Here is a 20,943-nt window from a genome sequence, read left to right as displayed (position 1 = left end):
TAACGGCCGGGGTGGGTGGGGCGAGGGCACCCGGCCTCACCTCCTCTGTCCCGACCCCAGCCAGGCTGGCGCCCCTCCCGGGAGAGGGCAGCGCCGAGCCCCGCCTGCCGCACTCCCAGCCCAGGATGACAGAGTCGGCAGGTGGACGGGACCTCAGCTACTCCGCGGCCACGTAGGGGTGAAGGACATGAAAACAATACTCGGGCCCTGTGTCGGGGCTAAAGCGCATTGTGGGAGTAGGAAGCAGGTCTCAATTTGCCTTTGGACCGCGTCCTTGCTTTGGTACTCTCTGTTTCTTCTTTTGTCTTTAATCCGTGTCCTCCCCAGAGACTTGCTTTAAAAGATTAGATTCAGAGCGAGGAACTCCTTTTGCTGGTCTGGGAATTAGGCGCCCAAGAGCAGGAAGCCACAGACCAAGGGCCCAAATATACTGTAATAGAAGCTCAAATAGGTTTGGGCTGCTGTGGAAAGCGCAGTGGGAGGAGGGGGTTGAGTGAATGCTTGTGGAAAGCAATTTCTATGCATTGGGTAGGCGAGAACACGTCATATAACCCTTCCAGAACAAGGAAACCGCAACAGGCCCTCAGACCTCAGCATAACTGACTCCATGATGGAAGTACCATTCGGGCTCTAAAACTCGGCATATTGACTTGCCAGAACGAAAACAAAGACCTAAACTATCAGTGTCCATAGTTCTGGGAATGTCTCTAAATGTACTAACCTTACTTTTTTGCTTCTCTAGTTCCACTCCCGGCTGTTTTTGTTAACTGAAATATGTCAACCTAAAACGTAGGTTTTTGTGGCTGGGTGTGATGGTGCATGCCTTTAATCCCAGCATTTAGGGAAGCAAAAAGAGGCCGTTTGCTATGAGTTCAAGGCTGGTTTGGTCTGCAAAGCAAGTTCAGGACAGCCAAGGCTACAGAGAGAAACCCTGTCTGGGGAAAAAAAACCAAAAAAACAGAACAAACAAAAAAAGCAAGCAAACAAAAGACACTCCCCAAAACCAACCAACCAACCAACCAACAAACAAACAAAAAAGAGGTTTTGTGCTTAAAAGCTCACCAGAGAAAGGGTCCCAAACACCCAGGGTGGCTTTATTAGCCAGCCAGTCTTCGGGAGCCCAGGTAGCTGCTGGCTTGCTAATCAGGACTTTCTATTGGCTTAAATCTGTGTCCAAGAAGTCTTCTCTGGTGAATATCCCACAACAAAACCAAGTCCAGAGAGATTAAGCCACCTGCCTGGTGTCTCACAGTGGTGCACTCTGGCTTAAACTCTGGTCAGCTTGGAACCAGGTGTATCGTTTCCCGGTTCTCCATAAACAGAAGGAATTTTCGGGGAGACACTGAGTGGACCTGAGCTGGGGGGGCTGGATAATTACTGCAGGACCTAGACTCTCACCAGGTGCTTGGTGTTGGCTGAAGCAGAAACGGAACACGAAGGGTAAGGCAGGAAATGATTTCTGTCACTATGGCTGGCATCACCTCTCACCTGGATGGTCGGCTTTTGCTCAGGGTCTGACTCTGGCTGTGGTAAAGAGAGCCAGGGTTCTTGGAGACTTTGTGGTGGAGAGGGAGACCCAGATGGATCCTGCATACCAAGTTGTTGTTCTGGTAGCTAAAACAGAAGAGAATCTAGATTCTAAAGACTCACTGTCCTTCAAATGAGAATATCTTTTTTTTTTTTTTTGGTAAAATTCAAGAGTTTGTCAAAAGCACACAAATTACAGAGAAAACTGAAAGTATCAGGTAATAAAAATCAGCATGAGAAAAAAAAATGAACATTTCCAATGTTTCTGGTAATTCTTGCTGAGTTCTCATCAATTCCTAGAGGCAGAAGTTGAAGTCACAGCAACAAGGGCTAGGTGAATGGTCTTTTGAGTCACATAACTAGAGACCCTTAGATGAGCTGGTTCAGCCTCCCCTTTTAAGACATGGGTAGAGGGCAGAGCTCAGCTGGTAGCATGCTTGCCTAGCTCAGAGCCCTGTGTTTGATTCTGAGAACAAAACAGAAAGCTGAAGAACTCAGGAGAGAAACCCAAGCCCCCACCCCCCATCAATCTTACCCTACCCCAAAAGGCTGTACCCAAACATTTCTGGGATCGTCCTCTCCATCTCAACCCTTGAGAGCCAGGCTTAGTGACAAGATACTTGAAATCTCCGTACTCGGAGGGGCAGAGGCAGGAGGATCAGTAGTTCAAGGTCACTTCTGCTACATGGTAAATTCAGGCCAGCCTAGACTGCATCACACTGTCTAAAAAACTAAACAAAGAACACTCTCCAGCCTCCCACATCCTCCTTCTCCTCCTGCTCCCTGCTCTTCCCCACTCCTCCTCATCCTCTTCATCTGAATGGTCTTCTCTTCTAATAACATAGAAGACAGTTTCTGGCCCCAGGAGCTCCAAAGAAAGATCAGGAGTTTAAGATCACGCGTCCATCAAGTCAAAAGAAAGAGGATCTTCTAAATGAAGGTTTTTGTTTGAAGGCTGCGAGGGACAATAAACCAAGATAATTTCTTTTGCTTTTGTTCAGCTAGCTCCTTTGTACATGCAGATGATCTCAAACTATAGTTGAAATTTAGTTGCCTGCTGAGGTACACTTTTTCTCAGTGAGCTGAGTCTGGGCAGGAAAGGAAGAAGTGACATTGCCAAGCTCTTCCTGTTTTTGTTTGTCTGTTTGTTTTAGGATTTGTAAACTTTTGTGTGCATGAGTGTGTTCCTGCGTATGTGCCTGTACAGCTAGTGTGTGCAGTGCCCAAGGAATACAGAAGGTGTTGGGTCCCTTAGACCTGGAGTTACAGGCAGTTGGGAGCTCCCCGCCAGATGGGTGCTGGGAATCAAACTTTGGTCCTCTGCAAGAGCTGCTAGTGCTCTTAACTGATGAGCCACCTCTCTGGCACCCGCCCCCCCCCCCCCAAGGTGCTTTTGATCAATCCTTATATGCCAGTGGGACAGGCATTGTTAGAGCCAAAGTTAAATTTTAAGTTCTAATTACCATGCCTAAGAGATCACGAAACAAAGCTGCCTCTAACCTGTAAGCCCCTTGCCCAAGGGCAGACGCTGTCTGAAATGCTGGAGGCTATTGTTTGCTTTCACTCCCCCAAACAAACTTGTTTGGCCCAACTACACCGGATGTACTTGACCACGTGTAGGCAGAAGGTGTGTAGGCGGGGGGTATGCCTGATGGGTGCTCGCCCCTCACTGGACCTGGTGGAGATACGATGGCCTTGTAGGCCTCTGCTAAATGCTGTTTTTTTTCTTTTGTTTGTTTTTGTTTTGAGAACCCAGGAATGTCCAGAGCGCATCATCCTGCTCAGTATTTAATTAACACTTGCTTCAAATCTGGCTTGAAGTTATGGTAATGGTCATATTCTTTCCTGGTGGGATTAGCAGTGGGTCACTGACGAGTTCGGGAGGATACTGAGGAGCAAGAGTTCTCTGTGGCTCGTGGAATGAGGTGGGATGAGCCTTGGAGACCAGGTCTTTCTTTTTTCTTCTTGATACAGAGTCTCATGTGTCTCAGGCGGACCTGGAACTAGCTATGGAGCCAAGGTTGGACCGAGAACTCCTCGTCCGTCCACCTTCCTCTGCCTCCTGTGTGCTGGGACCGCAGGCGAGCATCACATGTCTGGTTTATGTGGTGCTGGGGATCATACTCAGGGCTCTGTGTGTAGGCAAGCACACAGGCGAGTTACTCCTCCAGCCTGGAGCTCCCTCTGCCTTTCATTGGAGCCAAGCTGTTGAGGCCTGCTCCTTTTGGGTAGCATAACTATAGCCATTTTTGTTTCAGGCCTCATAGCCACATCATGTCAGTTTATTGCTGATATGGGGGAAAGCTCTCTGTGTAAGGTCAGGTTGACCAAAAACTATGTTTATGCTCAGCATAGTCTGTGGCCTTGCTGCTACTAGAAATCCCCCAATCATAAGTGCACCTGGCCCTAACCCTAAGTTCCACTTGGGACCAATTGAATTAAAGGTCTGCTAGAATGGCTTTGTCTAATTAGCAAAATAACTTGACTCAGAGGTGACTACCCTGTTCTACTGTGCACCCCACCTGCTCCTCCTATGAGCTAAATATGGTTAGTTAATGAGCTAGCTCTGAGAAACACTCAGCGTCACAGTTTGGTTCCCAAGTCCACTCTGTGTCCCTGATCGTAATCAGTCTGGGGGCGGTGTGTTCAATAAACCACCCATATCTAACTGAGCTTGGTGTCTGTATGGTTTGTGCGGCTCCCCCTGGACCCTGGCGCAATCAAGCTCCTAAGAAGCAGCTTAGACACTATATGTCACACCTTGACAGTGTAAGGCGGTCTGAAAGGCGTGAACTCTCTTAGTTACTCTTCTATTGCTGTGATGAAATACCATCGCCAAGGCAACTCACAGACGAAAGGTTTGAGGCTTATGGTTTCCGAGGGATAGAAGTCCATCGTGGTGAGGTGGTCTGGCAGCTGGAGCAGCCTCTGAGAACACACATCTCAAATTGAAAGCAGGAAACAGAGGGGAAAACTGGGAATGCAGGAGTCTTTGGTCTCTCACAGCCAGTCCCTCGTGAGACACTTCTTCCAGCAAGGCCGCATCTTCAGCTTTCCCCAAACAGACATGAACAGCTGAGGACCAAGTATTTAAATGCCTGAGACGTATGGGGCCATCCCATTGGAACCATCATATGCAGTTAAGCTTTTTTTACATTTATTCCTTTATTTGTTGTGCTTGTACATAAGCACATTCACATGTGTGTATATATATAGTCACTCATGGAGGTCGGAGGACAGCTTAGAAAGAGTCCGTTGTCTCCTTCCACCATGTGGGTCCCACAGATTGAACCCACTGAGCCATTTGTTGACAGATTTCAATCTTAAGCTTGGAAGTTGGTCCTGTACTTCAGCCCTCCCTTCTGCAGGAAGAAGGCTGAAGGCTTAACAGGAAGAGCAAGGTCTCTGCAGCCAAAGGCGGAGGGAGAGCAGGAGGAAGTGTAGGTGGGCGGAGCCGGGCCTGCCACAGCCCTGACAGGTAGGACCCAGATATGAGGAAATCCGACAGAAGGAGAAGAGCAGCTGTCCTTATTCTCACCCTCACGGTGGGGATTCTGTCACTGAGCCCTGAGCTGAGCTTTGGACTGACTGACAGGCAGTGCCTCTTCGCCCAACCTTCGAGGCCAGTGGGCAGCTCTGCTGGCTTCAGTCATCCGTGGACCTCACCGTGCAGTCCAGGTTTGCACGGCCTCACCACTACAAACTGCGTTTTCCTCAAACTTCCTCTCTAGACAAAAATCTCTCCTAAACCATTGTCCTCATGTTTACATTTGTAGACAGGCGTTGTTACTTCCATGCCCTGCTTCTCTTCTGGTCCTCCCAACGCCCTGATGAGGTAGATGGGGAGGGACTGTTTTCTCCTGCACATCCTCTGCCCTCCAGGGTCCTTGGGGGGCCCAGCAGGACTCTTCTGTACGGCTTCAATGTTTTCTTTTCCCTTTCTCATTTCTCCCAGAATCCTAATGGAGTCCACTTGGCAGGCTCTTTGCAGAGGGGCAGAGGTCGCTGGGTGACTGAGACGGCTGCAGTCACAGCTTCGTGTTAAAGCTGAAGTGTCCCTCTGTTTTATTTGATTCAAGGACACAGTGGGCTCCCAGTGCTGGCAGCCCTTCCTGTTTACAGTTCATTGTCTAATCCTGCATTTCAAGGGAGTTGGCAAACTTCCCTTTTGTCCAAAGGAATCTGGTTTTCTTTGTTCTCTTTTGCCTAAATGTTAGGCATCCAACTGAGAGTGTTTTAAAAATTAATATAATTTATTTCCCATCAGGTCAGTGCAAAACAAAGCTATTCTAGGACAAAATATGAAAGACCCAAACTTTCCTCTCTTTAGTTCAATTTCTCGAGTCAGCAACAGCTGCAGAAGTCTGGGTGAGCCGGGCCGACTGGACTGGGCAGAGCAGAGGTTTTCCTCTTCTAGGCAGGTTTTTATGGGGAGAGCACCAAGTGGCCGGCTTGTCTAGTTCAAAATGGAGATTCCCGCAATATCTGGACTTTCATCAAGGCCCGCTTCAGCTGCTCATAGGTTACAAACATCATCACATTCCAGGCTCCCAAGCGCAGGAAGGAAGGCACAAATCTGAGGAGGGAAGCAACTACCACATGAGTAGAAGCTGGTTAGGAGGCGCAGCCACACCCAGCACGCCATCCCTGTGCTGTCTGAAGCTGCTGTCACAAGCCTGTTCTGACAACCGCTGTCCCCCTGGCCTCTCTGGTGAGGGGATTGAGGCAGAAGTTGGAAGGAGAAATGGAAAGAAGCTAACTTGTTAAGGCAGGTTACCATGTTAGGAAACTAATTCTCACAGGTCTGTGCGCTCATTCTGCTGGCTGCCAGGTCCTTTGTTAGAAGCTGAGGCCAGCGAGGCTAGGTAACTCAAAACCACAACGTTGGTAAATTCCACTGTAGGATTCAGACATACTGTCTGGCCCAACTCATCCGTATGCTAGGGACCTTGGGCTCATATACATCCGTATTTCCACCTAGGGAAGGCCCAGTGGATGTGGGGAAGGGGGAGAGCTTGGCACCAAATTTAGCTCTCCTCCAGAAAGCACTCATGGTGCCTAGGTGAGAGCGTTCTGCTGTTTGTACTTCTCAGAAGCAGGGAGGAGCTGTGCTCTGGTCGCTCAGCCCAGCCAGTATCCAATTGCTCCCTCTCGGGCCCCTCAATTGCTGTCAGACTCAGACCCATGCCCTGATGATGCCAGGCCCTCTTCTGTCCCTTAAGCACATTGCTTGTCCCCCAGCTTGGGCTGTCCCTTATCTTTTCCAGCCTGTTCTTCAAGCTGCAAGATTCAGCTGGCACTGCAGCCACATGCTGTGACATTTTCTTTGTGGGGAGGGTGTAAGATGGTGCCTCTCTATGCAGCTCTGGCTGTCCTTGAACTCAAGGCAACCCCCCTGCTACTACCCAGTTCAGAGGGTTGTTGCAGCATCGTATTTGAAGTACCCAGCACATGGCTCAGTGAAAAGAGCTGGCTTTCGGGAGGAGAGTGAGGAACCTACTCGATGGAGCGCCTGCTCTGTGTTCGGATCTTCAGGTGATAAAAGATGGATGAGCCGCCAGCCTCAGCTCCCAGGAACTAGTACTAGCATGAAAATAAATTTAATTTTGTAGGAGGTGGAATTACCCTAGAAGTGGGTCAAATGGTGTTGCTGAGGCTCACGGGGAGGAGGGAAAATTTAGATATGACAGCGTGGGAGAGGACTAGTCTGCAAGAGTGGCTAAGATTTGGCTTGTACAGATGGCGAGGGAAAGGCATCCCTGTGAACTAAGGCACTGCTGTGCACAGATGCACACGGATGCACACCTTGGACTGAGATTTCTCCCTGGAACCCATGTAAAGGTTGAAGGAGGGAACCAGCTCTACATGTGCTGTGGCACAGGTACCCAGGCACATTGCATGCACATATGCACCACATGCAATCGTGACTATGACGATAGCGATACTCTTTAAAGGATAGGCCTTGCATGCAAAGGGACAGGCACCCTGCGTGTTGCAGTAGTGAATATGGCCCTTCTGTGGTAGTGAGTATCAGGGCGGCAGTGCGGAGAGGCCTCCCCTGCACCAAACATTTGGAGACAAGTAGTAATTTTACCTAGCCTTGGCCTACTTTTTCTTGATAGGCTTCTGTTGTAGGCACCTTGGATAAGGAAACCCTAAAAGTCGGGTGTGACGGGTATGCCTATAACACAGTGCTCAGCACAGAGGCAGGAGGATCAGAATGCCAGGGTCATTCTTGGCTGCATAATGAGTTCTAGGCCATCCAGGGATTCATGAGACTCAGTAGGACAGAGAGAAAAAGGGGGAGAAAGTGGAAAGGAGGGAAGACAGAGAGAAATAGAACTCGAGTTTTCTGGAGAGAGTGCTGGAGGCAGAAGGTGGCAGCTCACCCTTTGTAGAAGGCTGTGGGTCCCTCCTGGGCCACTGTCTTCAGCATACAGTGTAGAGGGCTGCGGTACCTGCCTGGGGGAGCATTCATGTACCGGGTCTTCACCACATCCACCGGGGAGGCCACCACGGTGGCACAGAAGCCGGCTCCAAAGGCAGAGACAAAGTGACAGGGGAAGTTGTCTGCAGAAGGGGAGAACAAATTCCAGGAACGAAGTTCGTGTGCTTGCTACCCAGAAGTGGACACGGTGGGTCCCCAGTGTAACCTTGACCTCCTGGAGCACAGGCAAGGCTGAGCTCTTGGTTAGTCTTGGCAAGCTAGGACCGAACATCTCTGAGGAAGAAAGCCAAAGCCCAGTGGCTTTTTTTGGTTTGTTTTTGTTGAGGAAATTGAAGTCAGAGTAGGCAAGCGACTGTCACAGATACATCGAGTTTGGTGCTGGCCCTGAAAACCAGGGCTCTGGCCTCTAGCCTAGGCCTCTTTCTTCCTCACACTCAGGACCTGGACACTGCTCCTTTCTCTGTTTTATTTTTATTTTTTTTTTTTTAGGGGGGGAGGAGTCCCTGCTGCCTCTCCCTCTTCCCTTTCCTTTCCTTACCCACTCCTTTCCCTCCCTACTCTCACCAGTGAAGAGGCGAGAGTCCAGCAGCTTCTCCTTGATGATGTCATAGGTCACCATCTCAGCACAGTTGACAATGGCGTTTCTAGTGATATTGGGCCAAGTCCCTGTGAGGAAGACAGCGGGGGACTGATGAATGCAACGCTCCAGCTTGGGTACAGCGTCCTATAGCAGTGGTCTCAGGCAGGGGACCACACCTCAGCAAGCAGGCCCCACTTTTCCTTCTCTGTTATGTTCACAGATGCCTGTTGCTTGGCTGCATTTGGAGCATAATTTGCACTCTCTGCCAAAATTTTACCATGCCTCTCCGAGACTCAGGAGCAGAAAAGGAAGGAGGCTGGGCCCTAGAACAGTGACAGAGGTATGGCAGGGCCCTAGAAGAGTTTCAGTGAGTCAAGGACAGGTTTGGCGTGGGTGGGACACCAGCAAGTGCACTGGCAGCCCTGTGACTGGGCTGTCCTGCCCCTAAACATCACAAAGCCTTTTCTCCTGCAGGGATTTATGGGGATGGTGGTTCAAGCGGAGGAGGGATTCTGGCATTTGCCAAGAGCTAAACACATAGGGAACTCTACAGTCTTCACTCCAGACTCATCCCTCCCTCACCCATCTCACTGCAGCCAGCTTCATAGCTGTGTTCCTCCATCCCCCTAATCCAGCTCTGTCCTCTGAAGGCCCTCCTCCCTTCCATCTCATCACCTTGGACTTTGAGACCAGGTTCTTTTTGGAGCCAGCATGGCCTTTCCACCTCTGGCCTGCCTCTTGGGCCCATGTCTGTAGTATAAGCTGCACCTTGGTCTCCTCAGCTCCTCTGAAGTAAATCCCTGAGGAGTGGATGCCCTGTGTTCATTTCCGTCTCTGTCTCAGGGCAGCCTATGCAAGTGAGGACTGGTAAGTTGGAAAGTATTTGAGGTCCTATGGTAGGTGTGTGGGGCATTGTGTTTGGTCATTCTTACGGTCTTGAGCCATGCTTTGGGGGTTCCTCCTTGCTGGGTTCCTTCTCTCAGCCCTCAGGGAGGAAAAGCTTTGCCCAAAGGTACCAAGTTTACCTTTCCACAGGCCCCGGACTCCTTCTTCCCTGGCGATGGTTCTGTAGGCATCCATAGTCCCTCTGTATTTCCTCTCGCCTCCAGTTCCCAGGCGTATCATGGCTTGAAATCGGACCTTTACCACATCTGTGGGCTGGGCACAGGTCACTGCCATGGCTCCCGTGGTGCAGCCTGCCAGAATCCTGATAGCGACGCTGGAGTCTGGGGCGGGCAGAGAGAACATGGAGTCCCTGACACTGTCAGGATCTCAGCAGTGTCTGCCACCAGCTTCCCATCCCCTACACTGCTTGGTGGGCCACACCATGTCCTTGACCCGCACTCCAGCTGCCGGCTGGGTTCCTGCCCGCCCTTGGGTGTGTCCACGGGCGCTGGCACTCACGGTCCGCTCCCTTGGGTGTGTAGAACTCCTTGACGGAGTCGTAGAGGCCAATTCGGATGGAGGCAAAGCTCATCTGGCGGTGCAGGCCGGCGACCAGCCCACTGTAGGGGCTGCGGGGACCCTCGGTGCGCACCATGGTCAGGATGGTACCCAGCACGCCGCGGTACTGCACGCTCTGCGCCCCGGGGCTCTCCCCCTGGATCTGGGGGACAAGCACAGGCTCGAGGAGCTGCTGAGCAGCGGGGAGGAGGGGCTGTGTGCATAGGTCCCCTGCAGGGTCTTGGAACTAGCATGATTATCACACCAGGGGGAAAACGGCTGAGTGTGTCAGCGTGGTGCAGTTACAAAGTAGCTCTCACTCGAGGCAGCATCTCGGCACACCACAGGGACCCGGTCTTACAGTACATGGTTAGTGGTTTACCCAAGCTCACGCCATTACTTTCTTACCTTTGTTTTCCACTTTATGGTTTACAAAGCAGGGGTAAGCAGTAAAGAGCCCTGCCACACCATGTCAAGGCATTTGGATTGTTTTGGTCCCTAGGGATGGTGGTGGGGACCAAGACAGTGTAGGGAGTGGCCTTTCCCCAGCTCTGTGTGAGGAAGGGCATGTTGGCACATGCGCTGATGCTGGAGAGAAGCAGCCCCTCCTTCCTCGCGGATCACAGCTGCTGGCCAGAGGCACCTACCTGCAGGCGGACCTTGGCGGTGTCCAGAGGGAAGGTGAGGAGGTCAGCAAAGCAGGCCGCAGTGCCAGCCCCCAGGAACTTCACAACTGTTGTAGGAGGCACGTCTGGTGGCTGAAGCCCAACCATGGTCCTGGGAGGGTGGGCCTGCCTTTGGTGCCTGCTCAGGTGCAAGAAGAGAGGGTGCCTGCAAATCCTCTGCTTCAGTTCAGGGAGGAAGCTGCAGGAGAAAGGCCAGGGGAGCAGATGGCACCAGGGCTGCTTGGCTCTGTCCCATTTCCAGGGACCCCACAGCACTCCGAAGGAGCTTTACCGAGTCAAAGCCTGGGTACTGCCACATTTAAGTTGCCTGAGTTTGGCCGGCACACTCAGGTCATTTCCCATTTTTCACACCTACCGATCCCTGTGGCCTCTGCACAGAGGGTTCAGGGGGAAGCAGACAGGGCCGTCGGTATCATCACTGAATGGCTGAGGAAACTGATTCTGGGCAGGTGGCAGGGCTGGTTCTGACTCCACAGGCACCGTGTTCTCCCAGTGTCCTGCTGCTTCCTAACTGATGAAGCTCTCTGAGGCGCCTCATGCCTCTTCCCCAAACAGGAACATTCCTCACGACCCAAGGAGACAGCCATTCATCCTGGACTGAACCATCTCCCCTTAGAGGGATGCCTGCATATATACCGCTCCTGTGGTGGGGGACTGGATTTACGGCCTAGTAGAGGGCAAACCCTCTGTAGGATTTCTTGATTGGTGGTCTGTTGGTGGAACGGGGGTTCAGGTACTAAGTTGCTGAGACCCTGCCTCCCAATTGCTCTGAGGGACATGATCTGACACACAAACACTTCTGCTGTCTAGGGTGGTTATGGCCGCTTTGCCCAGCTTACATCATGAACCCTCTCGCGTCACCAAGGAGACCCTTCTCAGCTGAAGACAGGATCCCAGGAGAGAATTTCAGACCATATGGTGTGAGGGGCTTAATTTAGCCTCAGGTGTAGCGGCTACACCGTCACGGGTGGCCCCCTGTCCTTACAAACGGATTTCTGGGCATCTTCTGTGTTGAGGCCCTCTCTTGGCAGCGCCATTCACTGGTGCACTAACTCAGACACTCTCTTGGTGTGCCGAAGTCCTGCGTCCTTTAATGACCCATTCCTAGGTCAGGGCCAGTCTCATGGAATTGATAACAGTGAGCACCCCTTCCTACAGGGCAGCAGGATGCTGGGCCAGTGGTTAGGAAATCTGGGCTCTGCTCCTGTCTTCTCAGGCTTACCTTCGGTGCATTTACCCTGTCTTCAGCCAATGAAGAATATGTATATGTGTAGATATCTCATATATTTGAGATTCTCCCCCCCCCTTGTGTATGTGTGTGTGTGTGTGTGTATCTCAGTTAATCAATAGGGAACATTTAGGTACCAAAGGGTAGCAGCTAGGGCAGGTGACATCTCAAATCTTCTTTAAGGTCTGGCATATACAACTCTGGTTTCCTCTGTGATGTCGCCTGAACCTACACCTTCAGGAACCAAGGACTTGGCTGTCACGTTCCCTGAAAGATCCTCCCACTGGGAAGAAACTTGGTGTGCTAGCTCATGCCGAGCGAAGTGGCTATGACTGGAGATGTTTCTTGGCCTCCACCCCGGGCACTAGTAAGGCAAGATAGAGATGGGACAGGCTTGCTTGGCTTGTCTTCGAGGGCTTTGATTTCTAGTCAGAAAGATGAACAGATGAGTGTGGCCGGGTCGGTGGGACACGGACCGAGCCTGGAACCTGTGGCTGTTGGGTTCCAGTCTAAAGGCCTGGCTCCTACTCCAGAAGGGTGGCTTTTGAACCCTCCCTCAAGGAAGGGCTGAGGCAAAACTGGAAATCATTCCATGTTTCTTTCTTTTTCCTTTTTCTCTTCTTTTTGGGAGGGTCTCTTGTAGGTCAGGATGGCTTCAAATTCTCTATGTAGCAATGACCACCTTGAACTTCTGATCTTTCTGCCTCTTACTTTCCAAGTACGTCACTATATCCAGTTTATGAGGTGCTGAGGATTAAACCTTGGGCTTTGTGTATGCTGAGCAAGCACACCACAGCTGAGCTACATCCCCAGCCCTGGCTGCATGTTAAGGGCCACTAAGCTCTAGATGGAGTTAGACAGGGACTCAGGAAAGTTGGGTCTAAACAGCAGAGGCAGGAAGTGTTCCCTGTTGGAGACCTACATCTAAGCCTCTCTCTGTCGGAGACTGTTACTCTCCTGGTTTTAGACAGTCCACTGGCTCCTCATTCTACCAAGAGTGAAGTCGTAACACCTTGGGCATGGTCTACAGGGCTCTTTGTAAGGGCTCGGCTCTCCCCACTTTTCTCCCCCCTCACTCACTCACTGAACTCAAATGCTAGCTCAGTATCCCTTTCCTCCATCTCCCAGCACGGATCACCCCTCACCCTCATCTGATGCTGTTCTTTTTCACTCAGATGCACTGTCTCCAAGAACAGGGACCACGCCCACCCAGAGCGCTGTACTTGCCGAGAAAGCAGATGGTGACATTCCTGGAAGATCCCCTCTCACATCTCTCTAACTCCATCTTCACATCATGTCACTAAGCTGAGCCAGGGATTCAGCCAGCACATGCTGTGGAGACCCACTGCACACAGCGCTCTGTGCTTGGCATCCCAGAATGAAAGCCCCTGCGCTGAGCTGCCTGTGGAGGGTCTCCAGAACGCATTAAGGGCTGGCTTAGGTGGTGCCCACAAATAACTGAGTGCAAGCTGGGCTGTGGTTGGTATAGGTGGAGAGGAACTGTCAAGAAGGGATGTGGAGGAAGATCAAACCTTTTGCTTATAGGGAAATGAGGATCAATGAAGGTGAGGTCTGAAAAGGGCTTTTGGTTATTTAGAAAGATGAGAAGGATGGCCCAGGGGAGGCAGAGGCCTGAACCTATGCGGCAGTAGTTCTCAACCTTCCTTTAATACAGTTCTTCATGCTGTGGTGCCTTCCAACCATGAAATTGCTTTTGCTGCTACTTCATAACTAATTTTATTATTAATTGTAATATAAATATCCAATATACAGGATGTCTGATATATAACCCCAAAGTGATTATGACCCACAGGTTAAGAAGCAGGTTGGGTGAAGCCAGGGTTCAGAGCAGAAGGGCCTGGCCACTGGGCTCTGGGGGTCCTGAAGTGGGGGCTTTCCTACCATCTCCCCTGATTCTTAACACCTATCAGGAAAGGCAGCTGAGGCTTGGGGACATTAGCCTGCTCAGTGCACCAGTCCCTGGTGTCTAAGCCTGTGTTCAGTCTATTTTATGTTCAAAACTGCTTGGGAAAAAGCAGGACAGTTTACAGATGAGAAAACAGAGGCTCAAGATGGGAGGAGGTTGGGAGGAGAGATGGCCCAGTGGTTAAGGCCATTGGCTGCTTTTCCAGAGGACCCAAGTTCAATACCCAACACTGACATGGCAGCTCATTATTATCTGCAACTCCAAGATCTTATATACCCACACAGACATACATGTGGGCAAAACACCAGTGCACATAAATTAAAAAAAAATTATTTAAAAAAGATGGAAAACTGGGCAGTGGTGGCACATGCCTTTAATCCCAGCACTTCAGAGGCAGAGGCCAGCCTGGGGGTCTACAGAGCAAGTTTCAGGATAGCCAAGACTACAAGAGAAACCCTGCCTCAGAAAGAAAGAAAGAAGAAAGCAAGAAAGCAAAAAAGCAAGAAAGCAAGAAAGAAAGCAAGAAAGCAAGCAAGCAAGCAAGCAAGCAAGAAAGAAAGAAAGAAAGAAAGAAAGAGGCCAAGGCCAACTGACCCCACTGGTCACAGAACTCCAATCTGGTTGTTGATGGCCAAGCAATCAAGCAATGAAGCTGTCATTGCTACATCAGTTTGATAACTGGCTCCTCTGGGGTTTGCCTTTTGTTGAGCATTCATTCAAAGCAGCTATTGAATGCTTCATAAAACCAAACGTAAGAGTCTGGGGAAGGCTGGATGAGTACCAGGGCCCACAGAGGTACCGAGAGGCTAAGAGCTGTGTAGACGGGTGTAGTCAGGCCTTGGCTCTCCCAGGCTCCTCCTTCAGCCCATCTTTTTGTCTGCCTGAGTTGTAAACTGAGACAAGCTCCAGGAGGGTACAGCTTCTCTGGAGATTGAGACCTGAGGCTTAGGGCGTTTGGAGCCAACTTGGCTGGGGAACAGCAGTGTAGGCCTGTTTGGAGAAACGCCCTCCACTTGCTCAGGGCTCCATTCCCCTTTGCCCTACAGAAGAGCAGCCAGGCCTGGCTCCTTCCCAGCAGAGAGGTACTGGATCCCCTGCCCTGGCCTGGAATGCACTGTGGGAGTAGCCAGGTACTCCTGGTGGCCTCTCTTCCCCCAAGCCTTGGATTTGCCCTGGAGAGCTAGGCTGCTGGGTGACCGGACACCCTGCATCTGAAGCTCACTCAGAGCTGGGGAGGCCCTTGGGGTAAGTTCTTTAGTATCCCTTCTTCAAAGCCTGTCTGGGACCACTCACGGGCTCACAGAAGAATTCTGTGTTCTGCTGTCCTTTGGAGAGGAACTGAGGTTAGACAGGCAGAGGGCCCATGTACGGCCACTGTCAGGGACCAGTGACTTCAGAGTATTTTCTGCCGGAGGGAATGAAACTTCAGGGGGCCTTGGTGCTGAGCCAGGTCCTGCACTTAACAGAGGTTTCTCCCTGCTGAGGCCAGGACTGTGTCTGAGTTTTGCTGCCGTGTCAAGCAGGGCTTCCCTTTCTCCCTACTTTGTCCTTTGTTACTTCTGACCGACCCTCCTGTCTTGTAGCATTGCCCCATTATCTGCAACTGTTTTCTAGCTGTGCCAGAGCCTCCAAAGCAGGGACAGGATCAACCTCCTCTCCTTCTCTATGAAGACTGTAGTAGGGAAGGCCCTAAGACAGACCGAGGGCCAGCTGGCCCAAGAATCATTCCTATCAAGACAAGAAGACAGGAAATGAGGTCAGCGATGATCTCAGGGCCCTTTGGCAGAGGGCTGCAAATGCCAAAGTTACAATCAGTCCGTGGAGACCGTGGAGAGGCTGGGCAGCCGGAGCATGCCCACAGCAGGGATAGATCAGAGGGGAGCGATGGGGTTCTAAGACCAGTGAGGACATTGTTGGAAAAGTGCTCACAAGAGACACTGAGGCCTGACCTTGCTTAAGAGCTTGCGATTGGGTGTACCCAAGTTTAGGAGTACCCCTGAGCCATCCACCAGAGATAGAAAGGTCGGGCAGACTTACTCGAGTGTGTGGACGAGGCAACAATAGCAGGCGGAATAGGAACCTCCCTGAAGTCAGGACTCCCCAACCTCCTCCTGGCTGCACCTCAACTGTTATTTGAGGAACCCTGGTGGGCAGCAGACCTTTGCCACAGGCTGGAGGTGGAAGTTGAGAACAGTCTTCATCCTTGTAGCTCTGCTAAGGTGCCCACAGCATGGGATGCTCTGCCTACTGGGCCTCATTCATGTTTGCTGAGTGTGCCCTGTACTGCCTAACCCAACTCTCTCCAACAAAGCATCTCATTGAGGAAGCCACCAGGCAGAGTGACCACAGGCTCTAGAAATGTCTACCACGCACCTGGACCAGGATCCAGCCCAGAGGTGCCCTCATCATGTCTTCCCCAGGAAGGGCCCCGGGACCCTTGCTAGAGAGAGCTTTTGTGTTCTGTGGGGGATCCTGGGCCAGAGAGGGTCACTTTCCATCTGGCAATAGTGAAATCCCAGCAGAGGAGCCAGCAGGACAAAGGGGAGTCCTGGGGAATAATGCAGATGTGGGAGTCAAGGCCTTCCCCAGGGCTGCAGTTCCTTCAACTTTACCAGGTGGGGGCTGGCTAGACTGAATCACTCTTGGTCTGTCGCGCTATGGTAAGTGATTTCTAGCAGCTCCTGGCTGTGAGCATTCCTGGAAGGGAGAGCAAGCAGAGGGGCAAGGGAGAAGGGACTGCTGAGGGGAGGTGTGGGCTCTTACCTTTGTGTCTAGCCAAGGTTGGGTAGTGCAGGGGCCCCCTAAGGCTCCATTCCAGGGGGGCAGCAGCAGGATCTGATGGCCCTTCCTCACCATTCACTGTCTCTGCTGCCTCTGGCTCAGCACTGGCCTTATGCACCAGCTGACCTGAAACCTAATTCTGAAGAGCTAGTTGACAGTCTGATCACTTGACAAGAGGCGGGCTGCTGAGGGGCAGGGCAGGGAGGGGACCAGTGAGTTCCAGATCTTGACCTAGGGCTCTTTAATATGGCTCTGGGCTTTCAAGAGGAGGGCTACCTTCATGACCAGGAGATACAGGGTGTGTGAGCATGTGCACCTGTCACCGTTGAGAGCCCAAAGGTCAAGGCCTCTTAGGACAGGGGTTCTCCATTGTTGTTCTTCTTACGAACAACAATGATGATAAGCACCATCTCTTGGGGCCCATCAGGTGCCTGATATTTTAGGCACATCATTTCTAGTTCCCATATCCCTAGGAAGCAGGTATTACCAGGGTCCTAAATTTAAGAACAGAGCAGAACAGCTTTGAGATGTACTTCACATAGCATGCGATTTCCCCACTTAGAGCAACTGGAAAACTGTTTAAGCAGCCGCTATAATCTAGTTCAGGCCACCGTGGCTCAAACACAAAGCAAAATGAGCCACCCTTCCCCCTCCGCCCAGCTTCAGGCGACCACCCATCTTTCTGCTCCTTAATTTCCTTGTTCTGGATGTTTTGTTTGAGTAGGACCATACAGAACAAGTGGCGTCCTGAGGCTGGCATCTTTCATTTCTCTCCCAGCCACGTTACATCTTACATGCTGTAGTGTGTATCAATACTTACTCCTTTGCTGTGCAGGGCCCTCATGCATCAATGTTTTACACAGAAAGATGAACCTCAAGGGCAGTGGCTCCCCAAGGTCATCAAGCTGGTACGCTGCAGAGCCTGACCTGCAACCTTTAACACACTTTAGGTCTAGCTGCTGTAACCACTATTCTCCATGACACGTCACCTGGCATGGGCATGCTGGGGCCAGAGTGAAATGGGGCAGGGTGAGCAGAATTCCTTCTGGCAGCTAACGTGCAGGCTAGTCCACCTGCAGGTGCTGAGGTTAAGATGAGGCATAGCTGAGCCTGGCTGGGAGCTGGGTGACATAGAAGGGAGGCGAAGAGAGGGGAGAAGAAGATAGCTAGGGCAGAGAAGGCAGAGTCATTTTGGAACTCGAGCACAGAGCCATGGCAGGGTAGGTACTGGAATAGCTAGAATGTTTATCCTCTTTCTTGGACCAGGCCCTGCCCGGTGATTTGGGGCTGTCTAGAAGGTTGGCTGACACAGACTCTGGGTCACCAGAGACATCTGTTTTCAGGTCTGTGGAGGTCATGGATAAAGAAGTCGGGGTTCACTCTGGCTGTGGTGACAAACATGATGTATAACTTGGTGAGTCACGTCACCTCAGAGCTAGCACCGGGATGAGATACTGGTAAAAACACACCTGTCGGTGTTTCAGACCTTCACCAAGCCTCTGTCATCAGAGGCTTCCTGCGGCCCATGTCCTCCTGTGGCCCTGTCCTCGCCTGACCCCTTCAGGTTATTTACAGGAGCAGCATATGGCAATGATCTTTTTCACCTGAGGCCTGGAACCTGGAGGTTTCTTATTCCCTAAGAGGCATGGAACTCTAGGCGCTTCTATAGAAGACTCTATTCTGGCTGAGTGTGAGACCTGGGGCCAGGCCGGCCTCTGGCTGGGGAGGGGGCAGGTTTGCAGCGTGAAGCTCAAGGAGAAGAAATAAATATGAGAGCAGGCTGGGCTGAGGGTGCACAGCCCATCAAGAGGAGGCTGGAGGGCTCGGCCTTCTGGGTACTGGGGCACTTGCCTCTACTAGTTCATTTCTGGAGTTTGGGAAGAGTGGGTGTGGCTGACATTTCCCAAGCTTCCATTATGTGCCAAATGCCAGCAAACATTTTTACAAACACCTCATTTGATCTTCATAGCAACCATATGAAGTCAGTGCCTAACAGTGTCTGTGCCTTCCAGATGAGGCCAGAGCCACAGACACTGCCAGGCTGGACTGATATGGCCCAGAACATCCCCCAGTTCTCTCTGGAGCTGTCTGTGGTTTGGTCCCTTCTCTGTGCTCTACCCCAGTACGGGCTTCTTTCAGGAATCCTTCCCTGAGTGCAGCAGCCTGGGTCTGCCCTAAATTAGGACACTTACTGGCTGCACCCTGCTTTGGTCAGAGCCTCTTATCGCTGGATATGTGTATCTTGTGTCCTGATGCATAGTCTAGCTACACAGAAGCAATGCATTTGACTTATTTGATCTTGAGTTTACCTGTGGGAGGGGCATCATAGAGTTATTTTGAGGATTCAGTGAAATGACATGCACTTAGGAGTGACAAGCAGGGCCCTCTGGTAGCTCCTTCTAGCCTCATCACCCTGCTGGGGCTGTGCTGTACCTCTGTGCTCCTTCAGAGTCACCTCCATAGGGCTTTGTCTATGGCAGCTGCCCAAGTGGCTGTGTTCTGACAGAGACATCTTCTTGAGTAACACAGGTGACTGTAAGTGATGGGGTCCTAGGCAGACTTTCACTGTGCTGAGAGGTTTCAAGGGTCATCAGAGGAAAAGACAAACCATGAATGAGCAAGCAAAAGCCCAAACCATCGGAAGAGGGACACTGGTGCCACTCTAACGTGGGCCAGTCTGACAAGAACCCAGAAGTCTCATGGGGACCCAGGCCCCTTGTTCCAGATGGCTGAGTAATGGCTGTCAACCTTTCTCTCTGTATTAAGAGTACAAATGAATTCCAACACCTTTTCCAGTGACCAACCCAGATAGTACTTGTACACGAATACAAATGCCATACTTTTATTAAAACAAATGCAAGAACAATGCATTTCAGAGCTGAATAAAAAAACAAGCATTAAGTTAAAAACATGGTTAGGGTTCAGACAATCAAATACAGTTTTAAAGGAGGTGATTCATTCCCCCTGTTCTATTGATTAATTCAATACATCATAAAAATAATTTATATCTATCAAATACCTCATTTCCAAACAAATGAGCTGGACAGGGCCCTGGACTTTTCTCAGCTATGCACACACTTACTGTATGCCCCCTCCAAATTTAAGGCAAAAAGAGCCTGTCCTATTCAATCAGAGGGAAGGCTCTGGTCAGCGGTGGGCTAGGTCAAGAGCACTGGTTCCTCTGCTCAGAGGTCCTCCTTAGGCCCCACAGTCAGAAGCTGGGGTGGGACACTTGGGCACTAGAGTCATTTCCAGCTGTTGCGTCATTACAGAAGGAAGTTAAGGTCCTGGCAGGCGGGGCTAGGTGGTTCGGGACACTTCTCTAGTCTTAGCTGATTAGGTTTCAAGATACCCATGGGACAGGATAATGGTGGTGGTGGTGTCAGGATGCCGAGGGAAACAGACCTGGTACCTTCTGCTGAACAAAGCTGAGGGAGGTTGGCTGGGAGTCGCTTCCCTCAGTCTCTCAGGCTTCATCAGTCTTCTGGGAATACTGGGAAGAAAATATCCGCGCAATCCTGCGAGTCTCTTCCTCAGGAAGGTTGGGAGGGAGGGAGTTAGGTCTGGGACGACCAGGCCTCTGGGCGAGGGCTCCCTTGGTGGCTTCACTCTTGTCCTGGAGAGGAGGAAGTCAGCTAGATTAGCACTGAGGATATAGCATTGCCAGTGGGGATTTCGGTCCCTGGGCTAACATTTCTGCAGAGGTGCCTGGTTTGCAAACCACCTCATAACGCTACAGTTCAGGTGCAATTAGTTCAAGGTCGGGTAGTTCTGAGTGGCAGAGCTGTGGTGGGAGTCCCTCTTATGCAGCACCACAAAGACGTGTGCTCACTCACTTTTTCCTTTTTGGCATACTTTCCTGTGCTGAGGGGGCTTAGACCTATACAGTAGGCTGCCTGGGCATGTGGGTGGAGTAAGGCCTCTAAGGAAGAGATGGAGGCCAGGTAGGGAAGAAACAGCCTGGAAAGGAGTAGAGGCCATCACCATGGGCACTGTCTTCGGCTTCACAGCACACAGCCTGCCCTAAGGGAAGATCTCTTTCCTGACCCTAAATCCATCAGCCTTCCCAGGCCGATGGAGCAATGAGACTCTACCACACCACTCCATTTCCCCAGCTGGTACCCTGTAAGCCTGCCAACAGGAGACAGGTCCAGCTACAGAGGCTCCAGGATGAGTACACTCAGAAATCCCACTGTTCCGTTCTATAGGAAAATACATGTCAAATGGAGGCAGAAATGAACAGAGTAGCTCCTGGCTCTGTAGCTCAGAGTTAAACATGCAAGACACAGTGACTTACCCAAAGAATGAGGGTAGCAGCCAGAA

The 20,943-nt window shown here is 51.2% G+C and overlaps 2 protein-coding genes and 1 long non-coding RNA gene across 3 annotated transcripts in view; 1 reads left to right on the top strand and 2 right to left on the bottom strand.

Annotated features, from left to right (window-relative positions):
- On the bottom strand, positions 1–16,718 carry Ucp3 (uncoupling protein 3). Its single transcript, XM_021664688.2, has 7 exons — positions 16,603–16,718; positions 10,646–10,862; positions 9,960–10,161; positions 9,581–9,781; positions 8,540–8,641; positions 7,917–8,097; positions 1–6,103 (listed from the first exon to the last, which is right to left on the bottom strand). The coding sequence occupies exons 2-7, from the start codon at positions 10,769–10,771 to the stop codon at positions 5,989–5,991; spliced, it is 927 nt and encodes a 308-aa protein (XP_021520363.1). The 5' UTR covers positions 10,772–10,862; positions 16,603–16,718; the 3' UTR covers positions 1–5,988.
- The window catches only part of LOC132647269 (uncharacterized), a 27,955-nt gene continuing 21,813 nt past the window's right edge, over positions 14,802–20,943 (top strand). Inside the window, exon 1 of the long non-coding RNA XR_009585642.1 lies at positions 14,802–15,084. This is a non-coding gene — a long non-coding RNA (uncharacterized LOC132647269). The remainder of the gene's footprint in view (positions 15,085–20,943) is intronic.
- Positions 19,433–20,943, bottom strand: part of C2cd3 (C2 domain containing 3 centriole elongation regulator) — a 96,258-nt gene continuing 94,747 nt past the window's right edge. Inside the window, exon 33 of the mRNA XM_060367661.1 lies at positions 19,433–20,236. Within this exon, the coding sequence (XP_060223644.1) occupies positions 20,087–20,236 (150 nt within the window). The 3' untranslated portion in view covers positions 19,433–20,086. The remainder of the gene's footprint in view (positions 20,237–20,943) is intronic.

Source organism: Meriones unguiculatus, chromosome 14 (assembly GCF_030254825.1).
Source record: "Meriones unguiculatus strain TT.TT164.6M chromosome 14, Bangor_MerUng_6.1, whole genome shotgun sequence".
Lineage (NCBI taxonomy): Eukaryota > Metazoa > Chordata > Mammalia > Rodentia > Muridae > Meriones > Meriones unguiculatus.
This window is presented reverse-complemented; position numbering and strand designations above follow the sequence as displayed.

What these genes read in the sequence shown, in the direction of transcription:
- Ucp3 (XM_021664688.2), bottom strand. Translation starts at nt 10,771, where the DNA reads ATGGTTGGGCTTCAGCCACCAGACGTGCCTCCTACAACAGTTGTGAAG. An exon ending in CCGCCAAGGTCCGCCTGCAG is followed by an intron (nt 10,162 to 10,645) that starts GTAGGTGCCTCT and finishes CTTGTCCCCCAG; the next exon opens with ATCCAGGGGGAGAGCCCCGG. An exon ending in CACACCCAAGGGAGCGGACC is followed by an intron (nt 9,782 to 9,959) that starts GTGAGTGCCAGC and finishes TGCCCGCCCCAG; the next exon opens with ACTCCAGCGTCGCTATCAGG.